Source organism: Xenopus tropicalis, chromosome 8 (genome assembly GCF_000004195.4).
Source record: "Xenopus tropicalis strain Nigerian chromosome 8, UCB_Xtro_10.0, whole genome shotgun sequence".
In the NCBI taxonomy this organism is placed as follows: Eukaryota; Metazoa; Chordata; class Amphibia; order Anura; family Pipidae; genus Xenopus; species Xenopus tropicalis.
In genome coordinates, this window is record NC_030684.2 from 119,393,480 (window position 1) to 119,417,538 (window position 24,059).

A 24,059-nucleotide genomic window follows, 5' to 3' on the forward strand; every position below is an offset into this window, starting at 1 on the left:
TGTGTATTAACTGCTGTCTCTGATAATGCCAACCATGGACCCCAGATGGCAGTGAATTCTTCTGGACACCCTGTGGCTATGTACTTAGCTTTCTGCAGGGGAAGGACCTCATTTATGGCTTTTTGTTCCACTGTGTCATGGTTGGTGGTCTGGTCTCCTTCCATACTAATAAAATAACCTTTTTGGCATAATATAGGAGAAAATAGGAGTAAATAGAATAACCTCTAGTATGGGTTAAGCGTCAGTGGCTCTATGTGGCCCATCAGGCACAATTCTAGTAAGCACATATTCAGGAGGGCAAATTTTGTTTGTATAAATTCTTAAAATAGCCCTCCAGTACCTTTGGATACGGGAGCATTCCCAGAATACATGATACATAGGTCCCACCTTAACCCCATTTAGATAAAAAGGCTGAACTTGATGGATGTGTGTCTTTTTAAACCTAAGTTACTTCTATAATACTATGTCCACACCCTATTGGCAGAGAACACTGAAGTTGTTCCATCTGCCATGATGGCATCAAATACTTCTGAAAATATAAGCTCCACCCTGACTTATACTACAGGATAGCACAAAACATCAGGCCAAACAAAGTCTTGGCTAAAAAGTGATTTAGGAGAAGGGAAGCCTGCCAAGCCATGGTTACATGTACAATGACACAGCACTGATAATAACCCTATGCTCATTGATTAGCACTGCAATAATATGCTGGAAACACTAACAATGAAGCAAGCTTTACACTGCGCTCAATGATTATTCTTTAGGACGGCGATATTGCAGTCACTTTTATTCCCTGCCCTCGCTAGAAATGAGTGCTTCTCTTCCCCCTTAGCTACAAATCATGCTCCTTTCTCTGAGCTTTGCAGATTACCTTCCTTCCCTGCTGTTTTTCTAAGGGACAGGCACAAAGAAATGCTGACCCAGAGAAATGTAGGGGAAAAAGTACCTTGTAAACTGGGATAACCAAAACAGCTGACTGCATAACTGTTCATTACAATATTATTGCAGTGCAGAAGTGGTTTATCGTTCAGTTTCAAAACATAAATACCCAAATGGCACATTCCTGTAACAATATGATAGCACAAATGAGAACCAAGGCATTATTACTGAAGATGTATCACCTGTGCAAGGCCTAGGCATGCTCCAATGACTGCGGACTTAAAGGCATTGCAACCTTCATAAGGATTTTGTTCAATCATGCTTAGTGCAAGGGGAAGCCAAGTTTTATGTTACCTCTCTGTACAAAATAAGGGCTAAGTTATAGGGGTTTTACCTGTCCTTACCATGTTTGCATTGTGCTATTAATGGTTCAGTTGACTCTGGCTCTGGCTGAAGGTTAAAGCTGGTCAAACATGTACTGGGGTTTTTTTTTTATCAAAACAGATATCTATATTAACTGCTGTATGTTTTATTTTTTTTCCTTTAGGGTAAGAACCCACAGATCGGTTCAGTTGCTCACTGCTCCAAAATGGCTTTCCACCAGCAACAATAGGCGGCGCCGGTGGAAAGCCCTTCGCATCGCTTTGGTAATCCGAAGTCACAGGAAGTTTCTCCTGCAGGCAACTCCAGCGGAAAGCCATTTCGGAGTTGCCCGCAATAGCAGAGAAAAAGTGGGCGGAGCCGCTTACAGCCAATCAGTTTTTATGTAATGTTTTTCAATGGGGAAATTTAACCTGCTGCCATTCCCACAGTATTAATACCGGGGTCCCCAAACTTTTCACAGTTGGTCACTGGGTGACTATGTTCCAAGTTTAGAAAAGTAGGCAGGGCCAACCACAGCCAATCAAATTTCACCTATAGACTTCTTATGTTTAAATTTAAACTTCTGCCATTCTTTAAATATTAATACTAAGGTCCCCAAACTTTTCAGAGCTAGTCACCAAATAACTGCGATTCAGCGGTAGAAAAAGTGGGTGGAGCAACCAACAGCCAATCAGATTTTCACTATTGATTTTCAATGGGGAAATTCAGCCTGCTGCCAATCTCACAGTATTAAAGGAACAGTAACACAAAAAAATAAAAATGTTTTAAAATAATTAAAATATTATGTACTGTTGCCCTGCACTGGTAAAAGTTGTGTTTTTGCTTCAGAAAGACTACTGTAGTTAATAGAAATAGCTGTTGTGTAGCCATGGGGGCAGCCATTTAAATTGAAAAAAGGAGAAAAGGCACAGGTTACATAAGAAGAGATACAATTGGATTCTATGCTACTTATCTGTTATCTGCTTAGTAACCTGTGCCTTTTCTCCTTTTTTCAATTTAAATGACTGCCCCCATGGCTACACAACAGCTTATTATATAAACTGCAGTAGTGTTTATGAAGCAGACACACAACTTTTACCAGTGCAGGGCAATAGTATATAATATATTAATTATTTGTATACACTTTCATTTTTTGGTGTTACTGTTCCTTTAACAGCAGGGTCACTAGGGGACTGCAATTTTAGGTTTTAAGAAGTAGATGGAGCCACCAACAGCCAATCAGACTTCACCTGTTGAATTTTTTTAGTTTACATTTAAAATGCTGCCTCTCTCACACTATTTATGTCAGGGTTCCCAAACTTTGCACAGTCAGTCACTGGCTGACTACATATTCAGGGTTAGACAAGTGGGCGGAGCCACCAACAGCCAATCCATTTCCACCCATTAAATTTCATTGGTTTATATTTAAATTGATGCCATTATTTCAGTATTAATTCCAGGGTTGTTAAACTTAGAAAAATGTGGGTGGAGCCAATAACAGCCAATCACATTTCACCTATTTACTTTCAATGGTGAAGTGTAAAATGCTGTCAGTCTCACAATTTTTATGCCTGAGTCCCTAAACTTTGCAATGTTGGTCACTGGGGTACTGCAGTTTAAAAATAGGAAAAGTGGGTTGGGCCACTAACAGCCAATCAAATTTCATCCAGTGAATTTTATTGGTTTAAATTTAAAATGCTGCCATTCTCACACTTTATTTATGCCAGGGTGCCCACTATTTTTTCACTATGTGACTTCGAATCAAGGTTAGAAAAACCACCAATCACAATTTACCTATTGACTTTAATGGTTTAAATTTAAACTGCTGCCGTTCTCTAGCTACTAGGATCCTAGGGTCCCTAAACTTTGCAGAGTTAGTTACTGGGTAACTGCAGTTCCAGGTTAGAAAAAGCGGGCGGAGCCACCAACCACCAACCAGATGTCACTCGTTGACTTTCAGTGGGGAAATTTAAATTGCTGCCATTCAGACACTATTAAAACCAGGGTCCCTAAACTTTGCACAGTGGTTTTTACTATATAACTGTGGTTAAAGGTTAGAAAAAGTGGGCGGAGCCAACAACAGATCAGATTTCACATTTTTTAACCCAACATGAAGTTTGTTCTCAAACTTCCCTTTCTAGTGTTAGGAATGATTCTTCTCAGGAATTCTTCCTGAAAGCAACTTTATAGATTGAATCTTATAAGCAGCGGTATGGTCTGAACATGCATTAAGAGAAAACAACAGTTATGGTTATTTAATATACAGTTGTTTACTCGGATATTTTAAAACTTTATAAAGCCAATGAAACTAGAAGAAAAATCAGTTTTATTTTCTGTATTGAGAGCACTGCTGATTAAACATATTACAGTACAAGGTATAAGGCCTGGGTAGTTACTGTATGCTTTACAGAAATGTTGTACGTATTATTCTATTTCTCTGGAATTACTTTGTGTGTAAATGATCATTTTTATTTATTTGTTTGGCAGTATTGAGCAGATCCACGGGTTAGAGGTTCCATTAAGACAGTGGTCCCCAATCAGTGGCTCGTGAGGAACATGTTGCTCCCCAACCCCTTGGATGTTGCTCCCAGTGGCCTCAAAGCAGGTGCTCATTTTTGAATTTCTGGTAAGGGGGCAGGTTTTGGTTGTATAAAAACCAAGTATAATGCTAAACAGAGCCTTCTGTAGACTGCCAGTCCCCATAGGGGCTATTAAGTAGCCAATTATAGCTCTTATTGGCACCCCCAAGAACCTTTTTCGTACTTGTGTTGCTCCCCAACACTTTTTCCCTTTAAATGTGGCTCATGGGTATAAAAGGTTGGGGATCCCTGCATTAAGATATTAAATAATGATGAGGAGAGAGGGCAACCCTGACTAGTACCTCTAGAAAGATCAAAAGTATTGGATTGTTCTCCAGCTGCTACTATTCTTCCTTTAGGTGCAGAACAGATCTGTTTTAGTAAGGCGATAAATAAACCTTTAAAGCCAAATGTATCATAACATTTAATTGAATAATCCTAGGAAATATTATCAAAGACTTTTTCTGTATCTAGGCTCAGTAATAAACATGGAACTACACAATTCTTTGCATTGTAGATTACATTCAAAATAGTTTGAATATTTTTCACTCCTGACCTATTTTTCAAAAATCAATTCTGTTGTGGAGAAATAATTTTGGGCAATATATTCGATAATCTATCCGCAATTATATTCATTAATATTTTAAACTCTACGTTTATCAAAGAGGTGGGTCTGTAAGAAGCTGGGTCAAAAAGTATTTCCCTCCTTTAGGAGTTAATTTTATATTTGAAATAAAACTTGTTAGCAACTTTTTCTCCTGGCTATAAATTTCATTATATAAAAGTTTGGGGAAAAAATCATTGACACCAATAAGGACAGACTGAGAGCTTTGCATTTGGCTTGGGAGCGTAGTCAGCCCCCACCTGAAGCCCTTTCATTGGATTAGTACAACCATGTACCACTTGCCAAAGTCTTCCTGGTTTAAACTACAACTCCCATCTTGCCATGAAAGTCCATGCAGTGAAGAGATTGGTCTTATGGGAAATGAGTTGTAGTTGTAAACTAGGCAGCAATAGACTGGTTTGGGAGATTACTGTATATTCCTCTAGGGAAGTCGCATCAGTTACCCAAATATCTTTACATATACTGTATTAACACACAAAATGATAGTACAGCTGCACATTAACAGTGGGGGGTTATGACCTGCACCTCCTTTGTAACGTGCTGTTGGGTTATTAGTATTAGTATAGCTTATTAGTAGACAATAAGGTATATTATCATCCTCATGATAGAGAGGAATCTTGTACATAAGGACATTATTTACATAACACAAAAACCTGAACACACAATAAATATATGTAATGAAATAAAAGGCTTTTATTTGTTATACATATTCAGTTCAGAAAACATGCATAACAGAAAGACCAACTGCCACTGCAATAAGTGTTATTACAGAGCAAGCTCCGAAGATCAATGGGGAGTTACATTTAAACCTCCACCTACGATTTTCATTGGTCTCAGTTGTAGAATCCCTAGCAAGTCCTTCTTCAAGAAGTGCCAAGTTGATATCAGGTCCATCTCCAACTGCAGGATTCTCTCCTACAGCAGGCAAGGGGCCTTCCTCATTGGTCATGTCGGCAGTCACAGGAACATTCCCGTTCCTACCGTATTGCTCACACATTACAATATTTCTAATATGTTGTCTGCACATAGGGCAGGAACCATTTACCTGTATCCAGGTTTCTATGCACAAGAAGCAAAACTTGTGCTTACAAGGTTCAATGTAGGAAACATCATCAAATGTTTCCAGGCATATAGGGCACTCGGAATCTAGTGCTTCTTCTACTAAATGCTCATCATTAGTTTCACACTCAGGTGGAAAGCTCTTATTATCTATTTCAGAAGTACTTTGTTCTTCTTCCATTATTAGTTGATCAAAATGCTTTTAAATAGGTTAAATACACAAAAAACAGAATAAAATCGCTAGTACAAACAAACAGGTCTGCACTGTGTTTTGTCCAAAACAAAACTGATTAAAAGAATGCCTGGTTCTTATCTTTGTAGCTTTGTCATGACATCAGTGATGATGTCACAATGCAGTTGTTGTTTTGACTCTTTACTACCATTGTGACATCATCACAGATCAGCGATGATGTCACAATGCTGTTGTTGTCTTGACTCTTTACTAGCATTGTGACATCATCACTGATGTCATGACAAAGTTACAGAGATAAGAAACAGGCATTTTTTTAATCAGTTTTGTTTTGGACAAAACACAGTGCAGACCTGTTTGTTTGTACTAGCGATTTTATTCTGTTTTTTGTGTATTTAACCCATATATCAGTATTTTGATCAACTAAAAATGGAAGAAGAACAAAGTACTTCTGAAATAGATAATAAGAGCTTTCCACCTCAGTGTGGAACTAATGATGAGCATTTATTAGAAGAAGCACTAGATTCCGAGTGCCCTATATGCCTGGAAACATTTGATGATGTTTCCTACATTGAACCTTGTAAGCACAAGTTTTGCTTCTTGTGCATAGAAACCTGGATACAGGTAAATGGTTCCTGCCCTATGTGCAGACAACATATTAGAAATATTGTAATGTGTGAGCCAGACGGTAGGAACGGGAATGTTCCCGTGACTGCCGACATGACCAATGAGGAAGGCCCCTTGCCTGCTGTAGGAGAGAATCCTGCAGTTGGAGATGGACCTGATATCAACTTGGCACTTCTTGAAGAAGGACTTGCTAGGGATTCTACAACTGAGACCAATGAAAATCGTAGGTGGAGGTTTAAATGTAACTCCACATTGATCTTCGGAGTTTGCTCTGTAATAACACTTATTGCAGTGGCAGTTGGTTTTTCTGTTATGCATGGTTTCTGAACTGAATATGTATAACAAATAAAAGCTTTTTATTCCATTACATATATTTATTGTGTGTTCAGGTTTTTGTGTCACTTATGTAAATAATGTCCTTATGTACAAGATTCCTCTCTATCATGAGGATGATAATATACCTTATTGTCTACTAATAAGCTATACTAATACTAATAACCCAACAGCACGTTACAAAGGAGGTGCAGGTCATAACCCCCCACTGTTAGTGTGCAGCTGTACTATCATTTTGTGTGTTAATACAGTATATGTAAGGATATTTGGGTAACTGATGCGACTTCCCTAGAGGAATTTATATACAGGAACAGTAATCTCCCAAACCAGTCTATTGCGGCTACAACTCATTTCCCATAAGACCGACCTCTTCACTGCATGGACTTTCATGGCAAGATGGGAGTTGTAGTTTAAACCAGGAAGACTTTGGCAAGTGGTACATGGTTGTACTAATCCAATGAAAGGGCTTCAGGTGGGGGCTGACTACGCTCCCAAGCCAGATGCAAAGCTTTAAGTCTGTCCTTATTGGTGTTAATGGTTGGTGCAAAAAAGAGCAGTATGTGTGCAAGTTGCTTCAGTATTGAAAAATAAAGTAACAAAAGAAGTTATAATGAAACAGAGTAAATAGAGACTTTCTCACATAACAAACCTCAGTGCAGATCACAGGCGAAGCCATGTTTACATTGCTTTATCTCAATGGTTGGTGCCCCAAACTTATATAATGACATTTATAGCCAGGAGAACAAATTGCTAACACGTTTTATTTCAAATATAAAATGAATTCCTAAAGAAGGGAAAGACCTTTCGGATCCAGCTTCTTACAGACCCATCTCTTTGATAAACATAGATTGTAAAATATTAACAAAAATATTTGCGGATAGATTATATATGTTATGTTATTATATGATGGTGTGGCTTTATCCGCTGATCAGTTAGATACCATACAGACTGGTAGCATAGCGCAAAATGAAGGGATCGTTGGAGCAGTTTAAGAACAAAAATGGCATTGTCCCACAGTGGCCAAATCAAAGTCTTCATCTTAAAGGAAAACTAAACCCCCAGAATGAATACTTGACCAACAGAAAGTTTATATTTTGTTAAGTGACCTATTAAAGAATCTCCCCAAACTGGAATATATATATCAGTAAATATTGCCCTTTTACATCCTTTCCCTTGAGCTGCCATTTAGTGATGGGCTGTGTGCCCCCTCAGAGATCACATGACCAATAATAATGCATATTTTTATAGAGACCTTCACTGTTTGCGGGTATAATTTCTTCTTTAATCCAGCTTCAGTAGGATGAGAGAATCAGCCACTAACATTTGTAAAGAATCTTTATTCCTAATACCCATGGGTTAAACACTGCACACTAATTATTTTACACTGCTGTCAATCTTACAGCTTTGAGGGTACACCCCCCAATTTGGAATCATGGGGTCAGCCTGAATGAAAATATGATGATTGTTGGATGCCGAAAAGTGGGCGGAGCTGTGAACAGCCAATCAGATTTTATCTATTAACTTAGTGGAAATCCAACCTGCTGCCATTCTCACAGTAATAACATCAGGGTCCCCAAACTTTGCAGAGTTAGTCACTGGGTAACTGCAGTTCCAGGTTAGAAAAAGTGGGCGGAGCCACCGACCGCCAATTAGATGTCACTCACTGACTTTCAGTGGGGAAATTTAAGTTGCTGCCATTCAGACACTATTAAACCAGGGTCCCCAAACTTTGCACAGTGGTTTTTACTATATAACTGTGGTCAAAGGTTAGAAAAAGTGGGCGGAGAAGACTGAAACTGGCTGATTACCTTGACAACTGTCCTTCGTCTTTAAGCAATATATATATGATTAAACTTACTTTATTTTGCCCCTATTTACCCCGCAAGATGAACATGGCAAGTGATACACAAATTTAAATTTAAAGCTGGCACCATCATAAAGGCCTTGGCGTAACATTTTATTTAGCCTTGATGGAGGAGAGAGTGATGAACTATGCGGCAGGTTTATATATACGGCGTGAATCTTTGTCTCTTTTTAACCGGACACCTTGTCGGCACACTGGTGCCTTCTTTGCCAACGGCATTGGCAGGAACATTAAAGAAACAGCAGAGATGTATGAGGGATTGCTGGGCATATGTTCTCTGCTTTCTTTAATATCAGAGATGTGGGTTAATGAAGGCTAATGCATTCGCTTGACACCATTAGATCTTTAATACAAGGGTTTGATTATGTGCAATGCATTGATAAAGAAAAACAATTACTTGTTAACCGTAGCGGCACTGAGCAGAAGAACCCATACAGTCCTTACCTAGAGAGCATTCCCAGGGGAGTGACATTAAGGGATCCCATTAGCATCGCCAGAGCCATTCCTGGGGCTTCCCGTTCTATTACTTCTCTTGTGGCCTGTTAATAGAAAGATTCAATTAATACAACCAAGGTTCATTTATTAAAAGCTTTATATATTTCCCGTTTTAAAAGCACTGAAAAATTAGGAATTTATTTGGCTGCCCTTCCATTGGCTGGCTATTCCTTCTATGAACCCTGTGATGTTCTTATTGGTCAAGTTACTGTAACACTGTGAACATTCTAATGCTCTTAGTGTTCTAGTCCTGCCCACAATGGGTACAAAAAGACATTCAACCGAGGATGTTCTGATGAGCGGCCGGGAGAAAGTCCCATTCAGACAACTGTGATTTCACTGCATATTCCAGCATTTCAGTCTACTGAACCAAAATAATCATATTAAAAGGGTTATATTATTGGTTTAATGAGCCCATAAATGAAAATACCAAAAGAATTATCCTTACAAGAATGGCATTTTAGTTTTTTAGTATTCTTTAGTTTACAGTGATGGGGAAATGAGTGCATTTTTGCTGAATCTTTTGCCTCTGTCATTACAATGAAGACTAGAGAGTTAGTTTTGCTTTCATTTTCTCTGCAACCTATTGGGGCACAGGGGGTGATCCAGAAATGTTTTATATGCAGAGGGAAAGTAAAGAAACTCTATTGCACCACATACATCTCGTTATATTGAGGAATGAGGCTGTGATAGCAACCCCTCCAACCAGCTGTTGTGGGACCCAACGTCCCACCATTAATCAGAGGCTGTTGAATATTTCAATAGCCAACGCTGCATGGGGGAAATTGTGTGCTACCCATTTGCACTGCCTCTTCTCTCCCAAAAACAAGCTCAACAGAAGAGGCATCACTGAGGGCAGAGGTGACTAGCTAGGTCAATGTTTGCTTTATTGCAATGAGTCCTGGTAATGAGCACAATGAAATAACAAAATAAGTCATTTTCACTACATTCCACATTTATTAAAGCAACTGCTTTAATTCTTTAATTTGAAATTCATTGTTTTTCTTTTTTCTATATACCCCACTGATGCCTCAATTAATGTCATTTTATTGATATTTATTTTGATTATTGAAACTTAGCAGTAGCTGCTGCATTTCCCATCTTAGGCTTATACTCAAGTCCATAAATTTTTCTTAGGTAAAATTAGGTACCTCGGCTTATATTCGGATCGGCTTATACACGAGTGTACACTGTATTTGTTCACAGATTATTCTGCATGAACAATCATATGGTTTTTGTCTAAATTCTAAATATTTTTGTGGTTAATATGATGATAAAAAGATTTAAAAATTAAAAACCAGAAGAAATGTCCCAGTGGATAAACCACTGGACTATTCGTAAGAAGGCACTGAATTCAAGTCCTAGTGATGTCTATGTGCACTGACTGGCAAGGCAGTATATAACCTGCCTAACTGCTAGTTGACCCAGAGGAAGGCAAAAAACCCCATCTGAAGCCTCTCTAATTTGCCTCAGAGGGGAAAAATACCTTCCTGATTCCAAGATGGCAATCGGACCAGTCCCTGGATCAACTTGTACTAAGAGCTCCCATAACCCTGTATTCCCTCACTTGTACTGAGAGCTATCTCCCATACCCCTGTATTCCCTCACTTGTACTGAGAGCTATCTCCCCTACCCCTGTATTCCCTCACTTGTACTGAGAGCTATCTCCCCTACCCCTGTATTCCCTCACTTGTACTGAGAGCTATCTCCCCTACCCCTGTATTCCCTCACTTGTACTGAGAGCTATCTCCCCTACCCCTGTATTCCCTCACTTGTACTGAGAGCTATCTCCCCTACCCCTGTATTCCCTCACTTGTACTGAGAGCTATCTCCCCTACCCCTGTATTCCCTCACTTGTACTGAGAGCTATCTCCCCTACCCCTGTATTCCCTCACTTGTACTGAGAGCTATCTCCCCTACCCCTGTATTCCCTCACTTGTACTGAGAGCTATCTCCCCTACCCCTGTATTCCCTCACTTGTACTGAGAGCTATCTCCCCTACCCCTGTATTCCCTCACTTGTACTGAGAGCTATCTCCCCTACCCCTGTATTCCCTCACTTGTACTGAGAGCTATCTCCCCTACCCCTGTATTCCCTCACTTGTACTGAGAGCTATCTCCCATACCCCTGTATTCCCTCACTTGTACTGAGAGCTATCTCCCCTACCCCTGTATTCCCTCACTTGTACTGAGAGCTATCTCCCATACCCCTGTATTCCCTCACTTGTACTGAGAGCTATCTCCCATAACCCTGTATTCCCTCACTTGTACTGAGAGCTATCTCCCATACCCCTGTATTCCCTCACTTGTACTGAGAGCTATCTCCCCTACCCCTGTATTCCCTCACTTGTACTGAGAGCTATCTCCCATAACCCTGTATTCCCTCACTTGTACTGAGAGCTATCTCCCATACCCCTGTATTCCCTCACTTGTACTGAGAGCTATCTCCCCTACCCCTGTATTCCCTCACTTGTACTGAGAGCTATCTCCCCTACCCCTGTATTCCCTCATTTGTACTGAGAGCTATCTCCCCTACCCCTGTATTCCCTCACTTGTACTGAGAGCTATCTCCCCTACCCCTGTATTCCCTCATTTGTACTGAGAGCTATCTCCCATACCCCTGTATTCCCTCACTTGTACTGAGAGCTATCTCCCCTACCCCTGTATTCCCTCACTTGTACTGAGAGCTATCTCCCCTACCCCTGTATTCCCTCACTTGTACTGAGAGCTATCCCCTACCCCTGTATTCCCTCACTTGTACTGAGAGCTATCTCCCCTACCCCTGTATTCCCTCACTTGTACTGAGAGCTATCTCCCCTACCCCTGTATTCCCTCACTTGTACTGAGAGCTATCTCCCCTACCCCTGTATTCCCTCACTTGTACTGAGAGCTATCTCCCATACCCCTGTATTCCCTCACTTGTACTGAGAGCTATCTCCCATACCCCTGTATTCCCTCACTTGTACTGAGAGCTATCTCCCCTACCCCTGTATTCCCTCACTTGTACTGAGAGCTATCTCCCATAACCCTGTATTCCCTCACTTGTACTGAGAGCTATCTCCCCTACCCCTGTATTCCCTCACTTGTACTGAGAGCTATCTCCCATAACCCTGTATTCCCTCACTTGCTAAAAAGCCATGCAACCCCTTCTTAAAGTTATATAATGTATCAGCCAGCACGACTGGTTCAGGGAGGGAATTCCTCAACTTCCTCACACACTGAGAAAAACCTTTCCAAAGACTTAGATGGAAACACCCATCGGAATGGGTGCCCTCAATTGTTATTAATGATGATTAATAAATGTATTGTAACAATAAAGAGATAAACTCCATCTTTGTTAATCTGAATTGCCTCAATACACAGCATGATCGGCAGGCTAAGGCGACTATCTCCCATGCATACACTAGTTATTGGGCTTTGGAGAAAGCTGCGGTATATGGGAAACCAGGTTGTGCCCTTTAGTATATAAAAAATATAACGCACATGTTTCTATTCTGTTTCCCTACTCTGACATTTTTCCCAGTTGCCATAAAGTAGACAGATATATAATTTATGTATTTTAATCAATATTTTGTCCTTGAGTGAAATGACACTTTCAGGATTTCATTAATGAGAATTCTGCAGGTTCTTTGGACCAGCATTAGGCTCAGAGAACAATAAATCAGAGACTAGGAGAGCAAGTCAACAAATTCATGTCAAGCAAAAAAAACTGTCCAAAATCCCAGGCCTATCCAGTATATCTTTGGGTTTTGCGTGAAGGAGAGAAATAGCAGATATGTCATAGTCATTATTTATAGGAAGTGCATGGTGAACAATTGGCCTTTGTAACTAAGCACTTGGCTCAGCCTTAAGTCAAGGCAAAGCAGCTTTTGTCATTGTAAGAGATAAGAGATCTATGCAGTATTCTATTTATTGAAAATATATCTGAGGTTCAGGCATAATAATGAGCAAATCAGCAGTTTTATTTTACTACTCTGGTGTGGATATAATAAAAGAACATGTGACTGAATACAAGGTAATCAGCCAGTTTAAATTGTCTATGAGAGTCACAATGAACAATGAAGAAAGAAAGGCTGGGTAGGTGAACTGTATGAAAGCTTGGACACTCTTAAAGCTACTAGGCCATCTCCAAAGATATTAATGTCCCTGTATCCACCATAAGCAAAATTATAGGCCCATGGCACAGTATCCAATCTCTCTAGACGCTGATGTAAATGGAAGGTTGATCAAACATTGCAGAGGATGGTTGTTTGAATTGGGATAACAGTAGATCAATCGTCAGGCTGAAGCTGTTCTACAGGCACAAGTTTCTGCTCACAACATTGGTCACCAACTCAGTGAAACTGTACTTTCTACTAAATAAATGGGATAGTAGAACCTAGGCCTTTACAAATGTCCCAGTGGTTATATTTGGGTTACAGTCCAACCAAGTTGACCAGTTTATTCTCAGTTTATTTTTATGGCCCAGTAAATTTGATCTAGATTGGAAAATTATAGAACTTGGAGTGCTATACAGGTATGGGATCCCTTATCCAGAAACCCGTTATCCAGAAAGCTCCGGATTACGGAAAGCCCGTCTCCCATAGACTCCATTTTAATCAAATAATTCATAATTTTAAAACTGATTTCCTTTTTCTCTGTAGTAATAAACCAGTGTAACCTTGTAATTGATCCCAACTAAGATATAATTAATCCTTATTGGATGCAAAACAATCCTATTGGGTTTATTTAATGGTTAAATGATTCCCTTTTCTCTGTAATAATAAAACAGTACCTGTACTTGATCCCAACTAAGATATAATTACCCCTTATTGGGGGCAGAACAGCCCTATTGGGTTTATTTAATGGTTAAATGATTCCCTTTTCTCTGTAATAATAAAACAGTACCTGTACTTGATCCCAACTAAGATATAATTAATCCTTATTGGATGCAAAACAATCCTATTGGGTTTAATTAATGTTTTATTGATTTTTTATTAGACTTAAGGAATGGAGATCCAAATTACGGAAAGACCCCTTATCTGGAAGACCCTTGGTCCTGAGCATTCTGGATAACAGGTCCTATACCTGTACTTTTAAAGTTGGTTGGTGGGTACCCATCTATTTCAGTGAGCTTCCTGACATAGAATAATATAGACCTTCTTATTTAGTTTTGCTTAAATGTAGTATTTTGTCTATTAATCCTAATAAACATATTTCTGAAGTTCATCCATCTGGAAAGGCTACACAGTCTCAGAGTCTTCTATAATTTCGTGGCAAAAGCTAGTCTATCTGTGGACATTCCAATATCATGTCAAGTGGAGAAATGTTATTATTATTATTATTATTATTTTTTATAACATTTTGCCTTTGAGACTATGAGGACAGATCGATTTGTGCTAGTCTGTAGGGGATAATATATATATTTATAGGAGAAGAATGCAGAGAAGATACTGCTTTTTATGCACAACCACAGGGCTGAGAAGTTTGGGTGACTCCATCCAGTTGCTTTGAAACAAAAGTTTTTCAAAAGTGATACACATTGCTTGATAATAAAAATACTGGGTTCTACACTATTTTGATTCTGCTGCAGTGGAGAGGAAATTAGAGATAGTGGTTTCAGACTCTTACAAGTGCAACAAAAGCCCTAAGAATTTAGCTTAGATAAGGAGACCCTTTGGGAAGACAAGATCATTGTTACAAACACACCCTGAATCAGTATAGAGACCTACAGTATAGAGCTCACTATTCCCAAATAATGGGGGTTTGTGCAATAAGTTATTCTGGGGAGGTTGCGGTGACTAATTCAGTAGCTAAAGTTCAGAATTTATTGGACAAGTTTTAAGCCATGTAAGGCATTTAATAATAACCCTGATTAAACAATCAAACAGTAATTGATCCAGGAAGAAGTCTGGTCGTCTGGCCAAAACAATTTATGTTTCTCCACCTTTAGGCTGGATCTTTAAAGGTTTTTATCATTTTTTATTTGCCTTACTCTGGAGCATTGTCGATAGAGTATATTTAATGATTAACTTGATGGACTTTATCAACTTCTGCTACTGTGAAACTTGGAAACTTTTGTAATTGTATAAAAACGAAGATTAATTTTTTTTATTACAGAGCAAACTGTATACAACAACCTATTTATGGGGAAAGGAAATTCTTAGCAAGGCACTAAAGGCCTGATTTATTAATGTTGTTAATTGTCTGTTTCCCCGAATCATTAACACTAATGATTTTTTGTTAGCACTAAAAAATCCTGTATTTAAATAACAGGTATAGGATACCTTATCCAGAAACCCGTTATCCAGAAAGTTCTGAATTTCGGAAAGGCCGTCTCCCATAGACTCCATTATAAGCAAATAATTCTAATTTTTAAAAATGGTTTCCTTTTTCTCTGTAATAATAAAACAGTACCTTGTACTTGATCCCAACTAAGATATAATTACCCCTTATTGGGGGCAGAACAGCCCTATTGGGTTTATTTAATGGTTAAATGATTCCCTTTTCTCTGTAATAATAAAACAGTACCTGTACTTGATCCCAACTAAGATATAATTACCCCTTATTGGGGGCAGAACAGTCCTATTGGGTTTATTTAATGGTTAAATGATTCCCTTTTCTCTGTAATAATAAAACAGTACCTGTACTTGATCCCAACTAAGATATAATTACCCCTTATTGGGGGCAGAACAGCCCTATTGGGTTTATTTAATGGTTAAATGATTCCCTTTTCTCTGTAATAATAAAACAGTACCTGTACTTGATCCCAACTAAGATATAATTACCCCTTATTGGGGGCAGAACAGCCCTATTGGGTTTATTTAATGGTTAAATGATTCCCTTTTCTGTGTAATAATAAAACAGTACCTGTACTTGATCCCAACTAAGATATAATTACCCCTTATTAGAGGCAAAACAATTCTATTGGGTTTAATTTATGTTTTAATGATTTTTTAGTAGACTTAAGGTATGGAGATCCAAATTATGGAAAGATCCCTTATCCGGAAAGCCCCAGGTCCAGAGCATTCTGGATAATAGGTCCCATACCTGTACTCGAAAACACAAATTTTCCATTATTTTTAATTGTAAAAATGAAGAAAACCACAATTATGAAACTGCGCCATCTAAAAGCTGGGGAGGTTACGTAGAAGCCAAGCAAAATGGAACAATCTTTATGAAATTCGTGGTTTTAGCGATTTTTTTGTTTGTACATGAAAATTCTTACAAAAATGAGGATTTTGAGGTTTTTATTTGTTTGTGCTTTGGTGTTTGGATCTTTTAATAAATAAGTCACAAATGTGATTTTTGATAAATAATAAGTGTTTGCTACAGATTCAGAATCTACTCAGCAGGTAAAATACACCGGTCAGTTGTTAAAAGCCAATATGTTGGCGGTTGCTTTGGGTTTCTGCACCTGAGCCAAGTTTGTACCTTTTATTATAAATGAGAGTCATTTATGTAAGCCCCCATAACTACCACAGGAACAAATATAAAAATAGGTACCAATTTATTATATTTTTCTTTACAATTTTTGATATTTTTTATTCATTTATATATTTTTAACCAGAATTTAAAAAGTTAATGTTATTGCGCTCTGAAATCTAACAGCTTTAGAAAAAAAAAAATACAAGAAATTTAACCTGAAAACAGTCCTTCCGCAAAAAAAAAAAACACTTTACAATGTTCTCCAATACTATGGAATGCCGCAATATCATTAGTCAGAAAAGTAGGCCTGTACTGCCCAGAACACAATGGCTGATCCTGAGTATTTCTCCAATACAGTAAAATATTACAATCTGATTGGTCAGATGGGCTAGCGCTTGTGAAGTAAACGGATCACACAGGCTTGCCAACTGTCCGGCTTTAAACTAGACAGTCCAGTTATCACACGGGCTATCTGGTTCTAAACTGCCTGTCCAGTCAGTGTTCTGAAACCCAGACAAAACGTAATTCCCAAGAGTCCTGAAATGTAGTCAATCGACATGCACCACATCATTAGACATGCCCAATGCCCACCCCTAAATGTGACTGTCCCCTCTCTTAATGTCACCAGTGTCACTCCTCCCAGATAAGAAAAGATTTGTTGCATTGTGTCCAAAAGAATGATATATGGTCACATCTAATAAGGCTTCAGATGGGGGGCTGACATATGCAGAACTACATGCGTGTGGGGGTCCAATGTTTTCTAAACAAAAGTAGTTTTTGATCCGGATGAGTGGATGGTCTCTGTCCATTTCCGAAACAAACAAAGAACACAAAGCCACAAAACTTCTCTTCCCAACAATATCTATGCCCAACCTAAATGGTATGATACAGACCAATGAGGTTCAAAGTGGCTGCACCGAATCCAGGATTCGATTCGGGATTTAGGCAAGATTCAGCAGGATTTGGCTGAATCCACGCTCCTGGCTGAACCGAATCGGTTCGGTATTCGGTTGAATCCTTTACAAAGGATTCGGGGTTCAGAAGAATCCTAAAAAAAGTGGGTTCAGTGCATCCCTTGTTCCAAGCCAGGCACCCAATGGCAACAAGGAGATGCACACACCCTGCCCTCAGTTCTGTTAGACCTCCCTACATCACAAATAATATATGGCACTGCCAACTGATCCTTTCTCAGACCCTTGTTACTTGTAGTTAGTGTTTAAGCAAAATTCAGCTAAAGGGAAAATAATGCAATACTGCATCACAAACGTTTGTTCCGTTATCCAGCATATGATGATTTTATATTTAGACTTTCCCGTTAATAAGTAAACGCATGACATGAGCATTTGGAAGGGTTTAATTGGCATGTCAGTTCCCTTCTTTACATGTCAATGTTTATACACATGTATATAATTATGCATAATTATAAAAGCACATATACACATTTTTCTATGAACAGTCTGGTATATTTTCAGGATTTGTGTATAAACTGGCAAATGCACACAGCATGCCACACAGAAACAGAGATCGACATTTACTTATATTACCTGGGATTTTTTAGTCTAGATTTCCACTCCCTGTTTATCTCATATCTGTCAGGGATTCTCTCCTGAGTTTTATTACTATATTACACTATTTTTACACTATATTTTACTATTTACTATATTACACATTGCATATAACTGATTCTATCATTGAAAATTTTATTCTTGAACCAGTAAATGTATTTTTTTAGCTGTAATATTAGTGTGTAGGCGCCATCTCAGTGCATTGTGGGTTACATGGTCTCTAGAATGCAGAAAGAATTTAAGTGTTTGCCTTGTACTCATGAAATTGGTACAGGTATGGGACCTGTTATCCAGAATGCTCGAGACCTGGGGTTTTCCGGATAAGGGGTGTTTCCGTAATTTGGATCTCTTAACTTAACTCTGCTAAAAAAAAATATTTAAACAGTAATTAAACCCAATATGATTGTTTTGCCTTCAATAAGAATTAATTATATTTTAGTTGGGATCAAGTACAGGTACTGTTTTATTATTACAGAGAAAAGGGAATCATTTAACCATTAAATAAACCCAATAGGACTGTTCTGCCCCCAATAAGGGGTAATTATATCTTAGTTGGGATCAAGTACAGGTACTGTTTTATTATTACAGAGAAAAGGGAATCATTTAACCATTAAATAAACCCAATAGGGCTGTTCTGCCCCCAATAAGGGGTAATTATATCTTAGTTGGGATCAAGTACAGGTACTGTTTTATTATTACAGAGAAAAGGGAATCATTTAACCATTAAATAAACCCAATAGGGCTGTTCTGCCCCCAATAAGGGGTAATTATATCTTAGTTGGGATCAAGTACAGGTACTGTTTTATTATTACAGAGATAAAAGGAAACCATTTTTAAAAAATTTTTATTTTTTGCATATTGCTCTGCAACAGTCCTATTTGGAATTTCAGCAGCTATCTGGTTGCAAGTTACCCTAGCAACAAGGCAGCAGTCTGAACGACAGAACAGAAGATGAAGGAGAAGGGGACAATAGAAAGATAGGCAATAAAAATGAACAAAAACAAGAAACCTCACAGAGCGGAACTTTTTGTTTTGTTTACAGGGTCAGTGACCCTGGCAACAAGGCAGCAAACTGCAAGCTGGAAATAGGAGAAACAGGAAGGTAAATCATTAAAAACCAATAAAACCTCAGGACAAGTTTAGGCTAATACATCACATACGGAAAGACACCAGAAAAAGGTTAAACTTGATGGCTACATCTACAGCAAGAATCAGATATGTTCATAACAAATATGGCTAACAGTGAAGCAGCCCACGGGTCGCACATAGTAACTAGCCATACCCATATGGCAATGCCGTACTTAGAAGGGACAAAAAGAAAATACAAAACCCTTACCTCTGGTGTAACGTCTCTTGGAGCAAAGCCAGTTCCTCCTGTTGTTAAGATCAAATTAAGTTCTTTTTCATCACACCAATCTATTAATGATTCCTGGCAAGGGATAACAGTGTCAGGCAATGCAATGTATTGGGACAGGTCAATGAAATACAAGCACGACTAAGATATTATGGTTCTTCAAAAGAATTTGTCTTCTTTCAGGGCTCTACTTAAAACTGAGATGTTCTTCTTCACTGTCGTTCACTGTTCTTTAAAAACTACTGTGGGTTAATAAATCCGCCCCTTTAATTCATCCCAAATACCATTCAGTCTACAGATATAACACAAGCTAATGAAAAATACTCCTGATTATAAGATGAAAGATTTAGAACTTATACAATACCTTAATATCATCTATTTCGTCAGGCACAATCTTATATGCAGATATAGTTCCGCCCAATCTAGAACAGAAAACAAAAAGACAAGGATGAGTATACAGAACTAATGTTGGATTTATACTGTAGGGATGGTATGTAAAGTTAACCCTATGATTATATATAAATGATGACTAAGGTAATGATCCTAAAGAATAATACAGAAAATGTAAATTATGGATAATTAGTATAGAGCCACTACATACAGATAATGTGACATATTAACAGTTCAGGCAACTAAACCCTACTGTCAATCTTGTTATCCTCCATTCAGTGACTAAAGGCTGCCATACATGGGACGATTCTAGCTGCCGATATCGGTCTCTTAGATTTGGCAGCTTATCAGCCCGTGTATGGGCACTAACGATGGGCCTGCCCGACTAACACCTGGCCTGATATCGATCGGGCAGGTTTAAAAATCAGTCAGCTCGTTGATGCGGTCCCCGAACCGATGGATGCCCATACTCGTCATATGGTATGGTATTTTGTCCATTTTATCCTTCCTGCCGTAGTGTGCTAGTGTATTAGGCATTGGCACATCTATATGTGAGAGGGTCGGCATCACTCTCTCGCTCTCTTATTGGCAGCTGGATCCTTTGGTTAATTTCAAACTCAATTACCCAGCTGCCAATTAAGGAGGGGGGGATGAAGCCTGGCTCACGTTCTAGAGTGTAACAAATATGGAACATTAAAACTTGAAAGCCTGTCAAACAGAATATGCACTCAATATTAAACAGAACCACGCAGCATGTAAACTGGTTGATAATATAACTAATCCAAAGAACGTATGGTAACAACAAATATGAGCTAAAATATTAAGGTGAACTTTAGCTTTTACCCACTAATAAAGACACTTCTACAAATCCCATAGGAATAAATAAGAAGTGGGTGAGTTTTTCTGTGATGAGCTCTCATCTCACATTTTGATAAATCTGCCCCCTAAGGTGTGGAAGAAGCTGACCCAAAAACAAGAATACATCACTTTAATCATATACTATATGGTCCAAAAAGAATATGAGTTGTTATAAATGTCATGCCATCTAAATGTGCAACTTGCATTTCCCCCACAAGCAGGCAGCTGCCATTTTGTGGACACTGTTATGAAGGCAAGCTGTGTATCATGCCAAAATCTTGTTTCTGTGATACAGTGGGGTACCAGATGCCCAGGCTCATGCACTGGCTACACAATTAGAAGATGAGGAGGGAGGGGGAAGAGAGGGGGTCAGTGAAATCTAGGTAGTGCTGAATGGAAAGCTAAAGTTATTGTCTGCCCCGCCTCTATGCCTAAGGCATAGAGGTGGGGCAAGCAATATATGATTGACAGCTGGGATTTTTAAATACCTGTATAATGGGTTTGGATGTGTCAATATAAAAATGAATTTGGGTTTCAGTTTTAATTTGAAAAGGACTTTTATTATACAGCTTTTTATGTCTGGGTGACAGGTCCTCTTTAAGACTCATCTGCAATGCAGCATTGGCCCATGGATTACAATCCAAACCATGCTACTTATACTCAATGAAGGAATAACAATCTAGCTTCTGTTCATTTTAAGATTAGCACCTAATTACTGGCCATTCAATAAGTGGCTAGAAGCAATAGAACCTACTGGTGGCTAGGTGAAGGTTCTATTGATTCATTGCGGCTACCAATCTATTAGAATACTGGTATAAATAATACAGACTGGAATAGATGCTGGGAGTTGTATTACAATGACTACTAAAAATCATAAAAGGTTAATTTTTTTCATGGAAAGCATCTTAAAGGAGAAGGAAAGTCATTTTGGCATTCGACCACCAATAGATTCGCCGCATTAGTGCCACCTAGAACACTATATTTATTCAGCAGAAAGCTTTACTATACCTGAGTAAAGAGCCTTAGAAGCTCCCTCTGATAGCAGCTGCCATTTTATCTTGGCCTTGGTAGCTTCCTGTTGCAGTTATAGCCATTGGAAGCCCAGATCTCACATTCCTAAGGGTGGGGGGGGGGGGGGGGGTGAGTCCTTATGCATTCTTATGGGAGGGAAGAGCAGGAGAAGGGAGGGGGAGAGGGAGAGAGAACTGCAAACTCAAGCCCCAAACCTGAAGGAGCCCTAAATAGGAAGTCTGATACCGAAGAACATGTTCCCAAAAAAGGAGACAAGAAATCCTGTGTTTCTTTTGATAGAGGACTCTGTAAATGCTTATGGCTGTATTTACATAGACCTTTCTGATAAAGCTTACTTAGTTTCTACCTTTCCTTCTCCTTTAAGTTCTCAAGAATAAGCTCAAGAATAGAAATATTTACACAATATTTAGGTAAAATCTTGTCAAATAGACATCAAAAAATGAAGTTTTATTAAAATAGGATTTTAGTAGTCAAAACTGAAAAACAAATTTGAAATAGCTGAAATTTCAATAATGAATATTTCTACACTATTTATAAACAGGCCCCTGATTTAGTTGTCCAACTTCCACCACTTGATACCAAAGACAAATGTACTGTATATACTCGTGTATAAGCCTAGTTTTTCAGCACCCAAAATGTGCTGAAAAAGTCACCCTCGGCTTATACTCGAGTCGGGTGCGATGGGTCCCTCTAGACTAGCACCCTCTCTCCTTTGTGTACAAATTAGGCCACCTGCAACCAGACCCTCCAGTGCCCTGGCCTAGGCTCCCACTAGCAATACTTATTTCCCCTTACATCCCTCTGGGACTGGGTCTGCTGCCAGTTTGCCAATGTGCAATGAGCGTGGGGTAGTACTCATATTGTTTTTGTTGACCCTCTTCTCTGCTTACAGAGCTAGTTTACTGTTTTTCTTTGAAATAAATATTGAAAAACATACCCCACTGATGCCTCAATTAATGTAATTTTATTGGTATTTATTTTGATTGTTAAAACTTAGCAGTAGCTGCTGCCTTTCCCACCCTAGGCTTATACTCGAGTCAATAAGTTTTTCCAGTTTTCTTAGGTAAAATTAGGTACCTCGGCTTATATTCGGATCGGCTTATACTAGAGTATATACGGTAATAGAGAAGAATTAAAAGCAACAGGCTGGCGAGTTGTATACAAATACATAAAATGCCACCGTTCTCTTCTGCCTGCAAATCAGAAAAGTCTATTTAGGAGGAGAGAAAAATGAGCATCCCAAATTTTCTAAAACGGTTATCTTGCCCTGCAATGTTAAGCTCTTTATGGTAAGCTGCAATTTTCCTAAACTCCACCGAGGAGCCAGAAAAGCCAAGTTTACTTTGAAATGAATCAAATATTTCACAGATTTGCAAAGGATTACCGGCGGAACAACCATCTGCTTCATTTCAACATATCACTGGATTCCTTCCTTTCATGGCTCTGCGTTACACGTTACCTCTGTTGGCAGTTGATCCAGTCATTCCCTAGGGCGGGTCTAGCGCCGCCATATAACATGGGGTCTGAATTATAAACCAACTAGTTCTAGATTATTAGAGGGAAATCATTTTCCTGGTGGAGAACCAGTCAGATATTTTCATTTAATAAATGAGATCCTTTATTACATTGGATCCATCAATGTTCTACTTGAAATAAATCACGTCAAAATGTGATTCCTACTGTAATAAATTAATATGTTTAAAGTAGGTCACTGTACTATTAAAGGAACAGTAACAAAAAAAAATGTATCAAAGTAATTAAACTGTTATGTACTGTTGCCCTGCACTGGTAAAAGTTGTGTGTTTGCTTCAGAAAAACTACTTTAGTTTATATAAATAAGCTGCTGTGTAGCCATGGGGGTAGCCATTCAAGCTGGAAAAAAAGAGAAAAGGCACAGGTTACATAGCAGGTAACAGATAAACTCTGTAGAAAACAATGGAGTTTTAGCTGTTATCTACTGTGTAACCTTTGCCTTTTCTCCTTTTCCAGCTTGAATGGCTGCCCCCGGGGCTACACAGCAGCTTATTATATAAACTATAGTAGTCTTTCTAAAGCAAACACACCAGTTTTACCAGTGCAGGGCAAACTCTGAAAGTCCATTTTCACTAGTTTGCTGAACAGTGGAACAGTTGAAATAGCTCATTACAGCTCGGCCATGTATGCGACGATTTGGTCAGGCAGTTTGGCTTAATTGTACATTAGCCTCTGAGCATCAGGGCATGGCACCATGATGGGGGGCAGTTCTGACATGATGTGACCCTGCTGGAATTTTGGTTGGTTTTGTCCACATTAAAAAGATCACCCAGAAGCAAAACAATGTTTGGTGAGATAACCACAATGCACTTCAATCTGTTAAACCATAGAACACACATTGTGCAGTGATTGGTTGCTACAGTTTACTAGACATTTCCCCCCTATAATCATCTTTAAAGAGGCTCTC

At 38.8% G+C, this 24,059-nt stretch overlaps 1 protein-coding gene across 19 annotated transcripts in view; it reads right to left on the bottom strand.

The window, feature by feature from the left end:
* gphn (gephyrin) overlaps positions 1-24,059 on the bottom strand; it is a 209,800-nt gene that overhangs the window by 99,334 nt on the left and 86,407 nt on the right. For all 19 annotated transcript variants that reach the window (XM_018096115.2, NM_001102902.1, XM_018096104.2 and 16 more), the window contains 3 exon segments: positions 19,704-19,761; positions 19,322-19,414; positions 8,964-9,058 (listed from right to left, as the gene is read on the bottom strand). In XM_018096115.2, the coding sequence (XP_017951604.1) occupies positions 8,964-9,058; positions 19,322-19,414; positions 19,704-19,761 (246 nt within the window).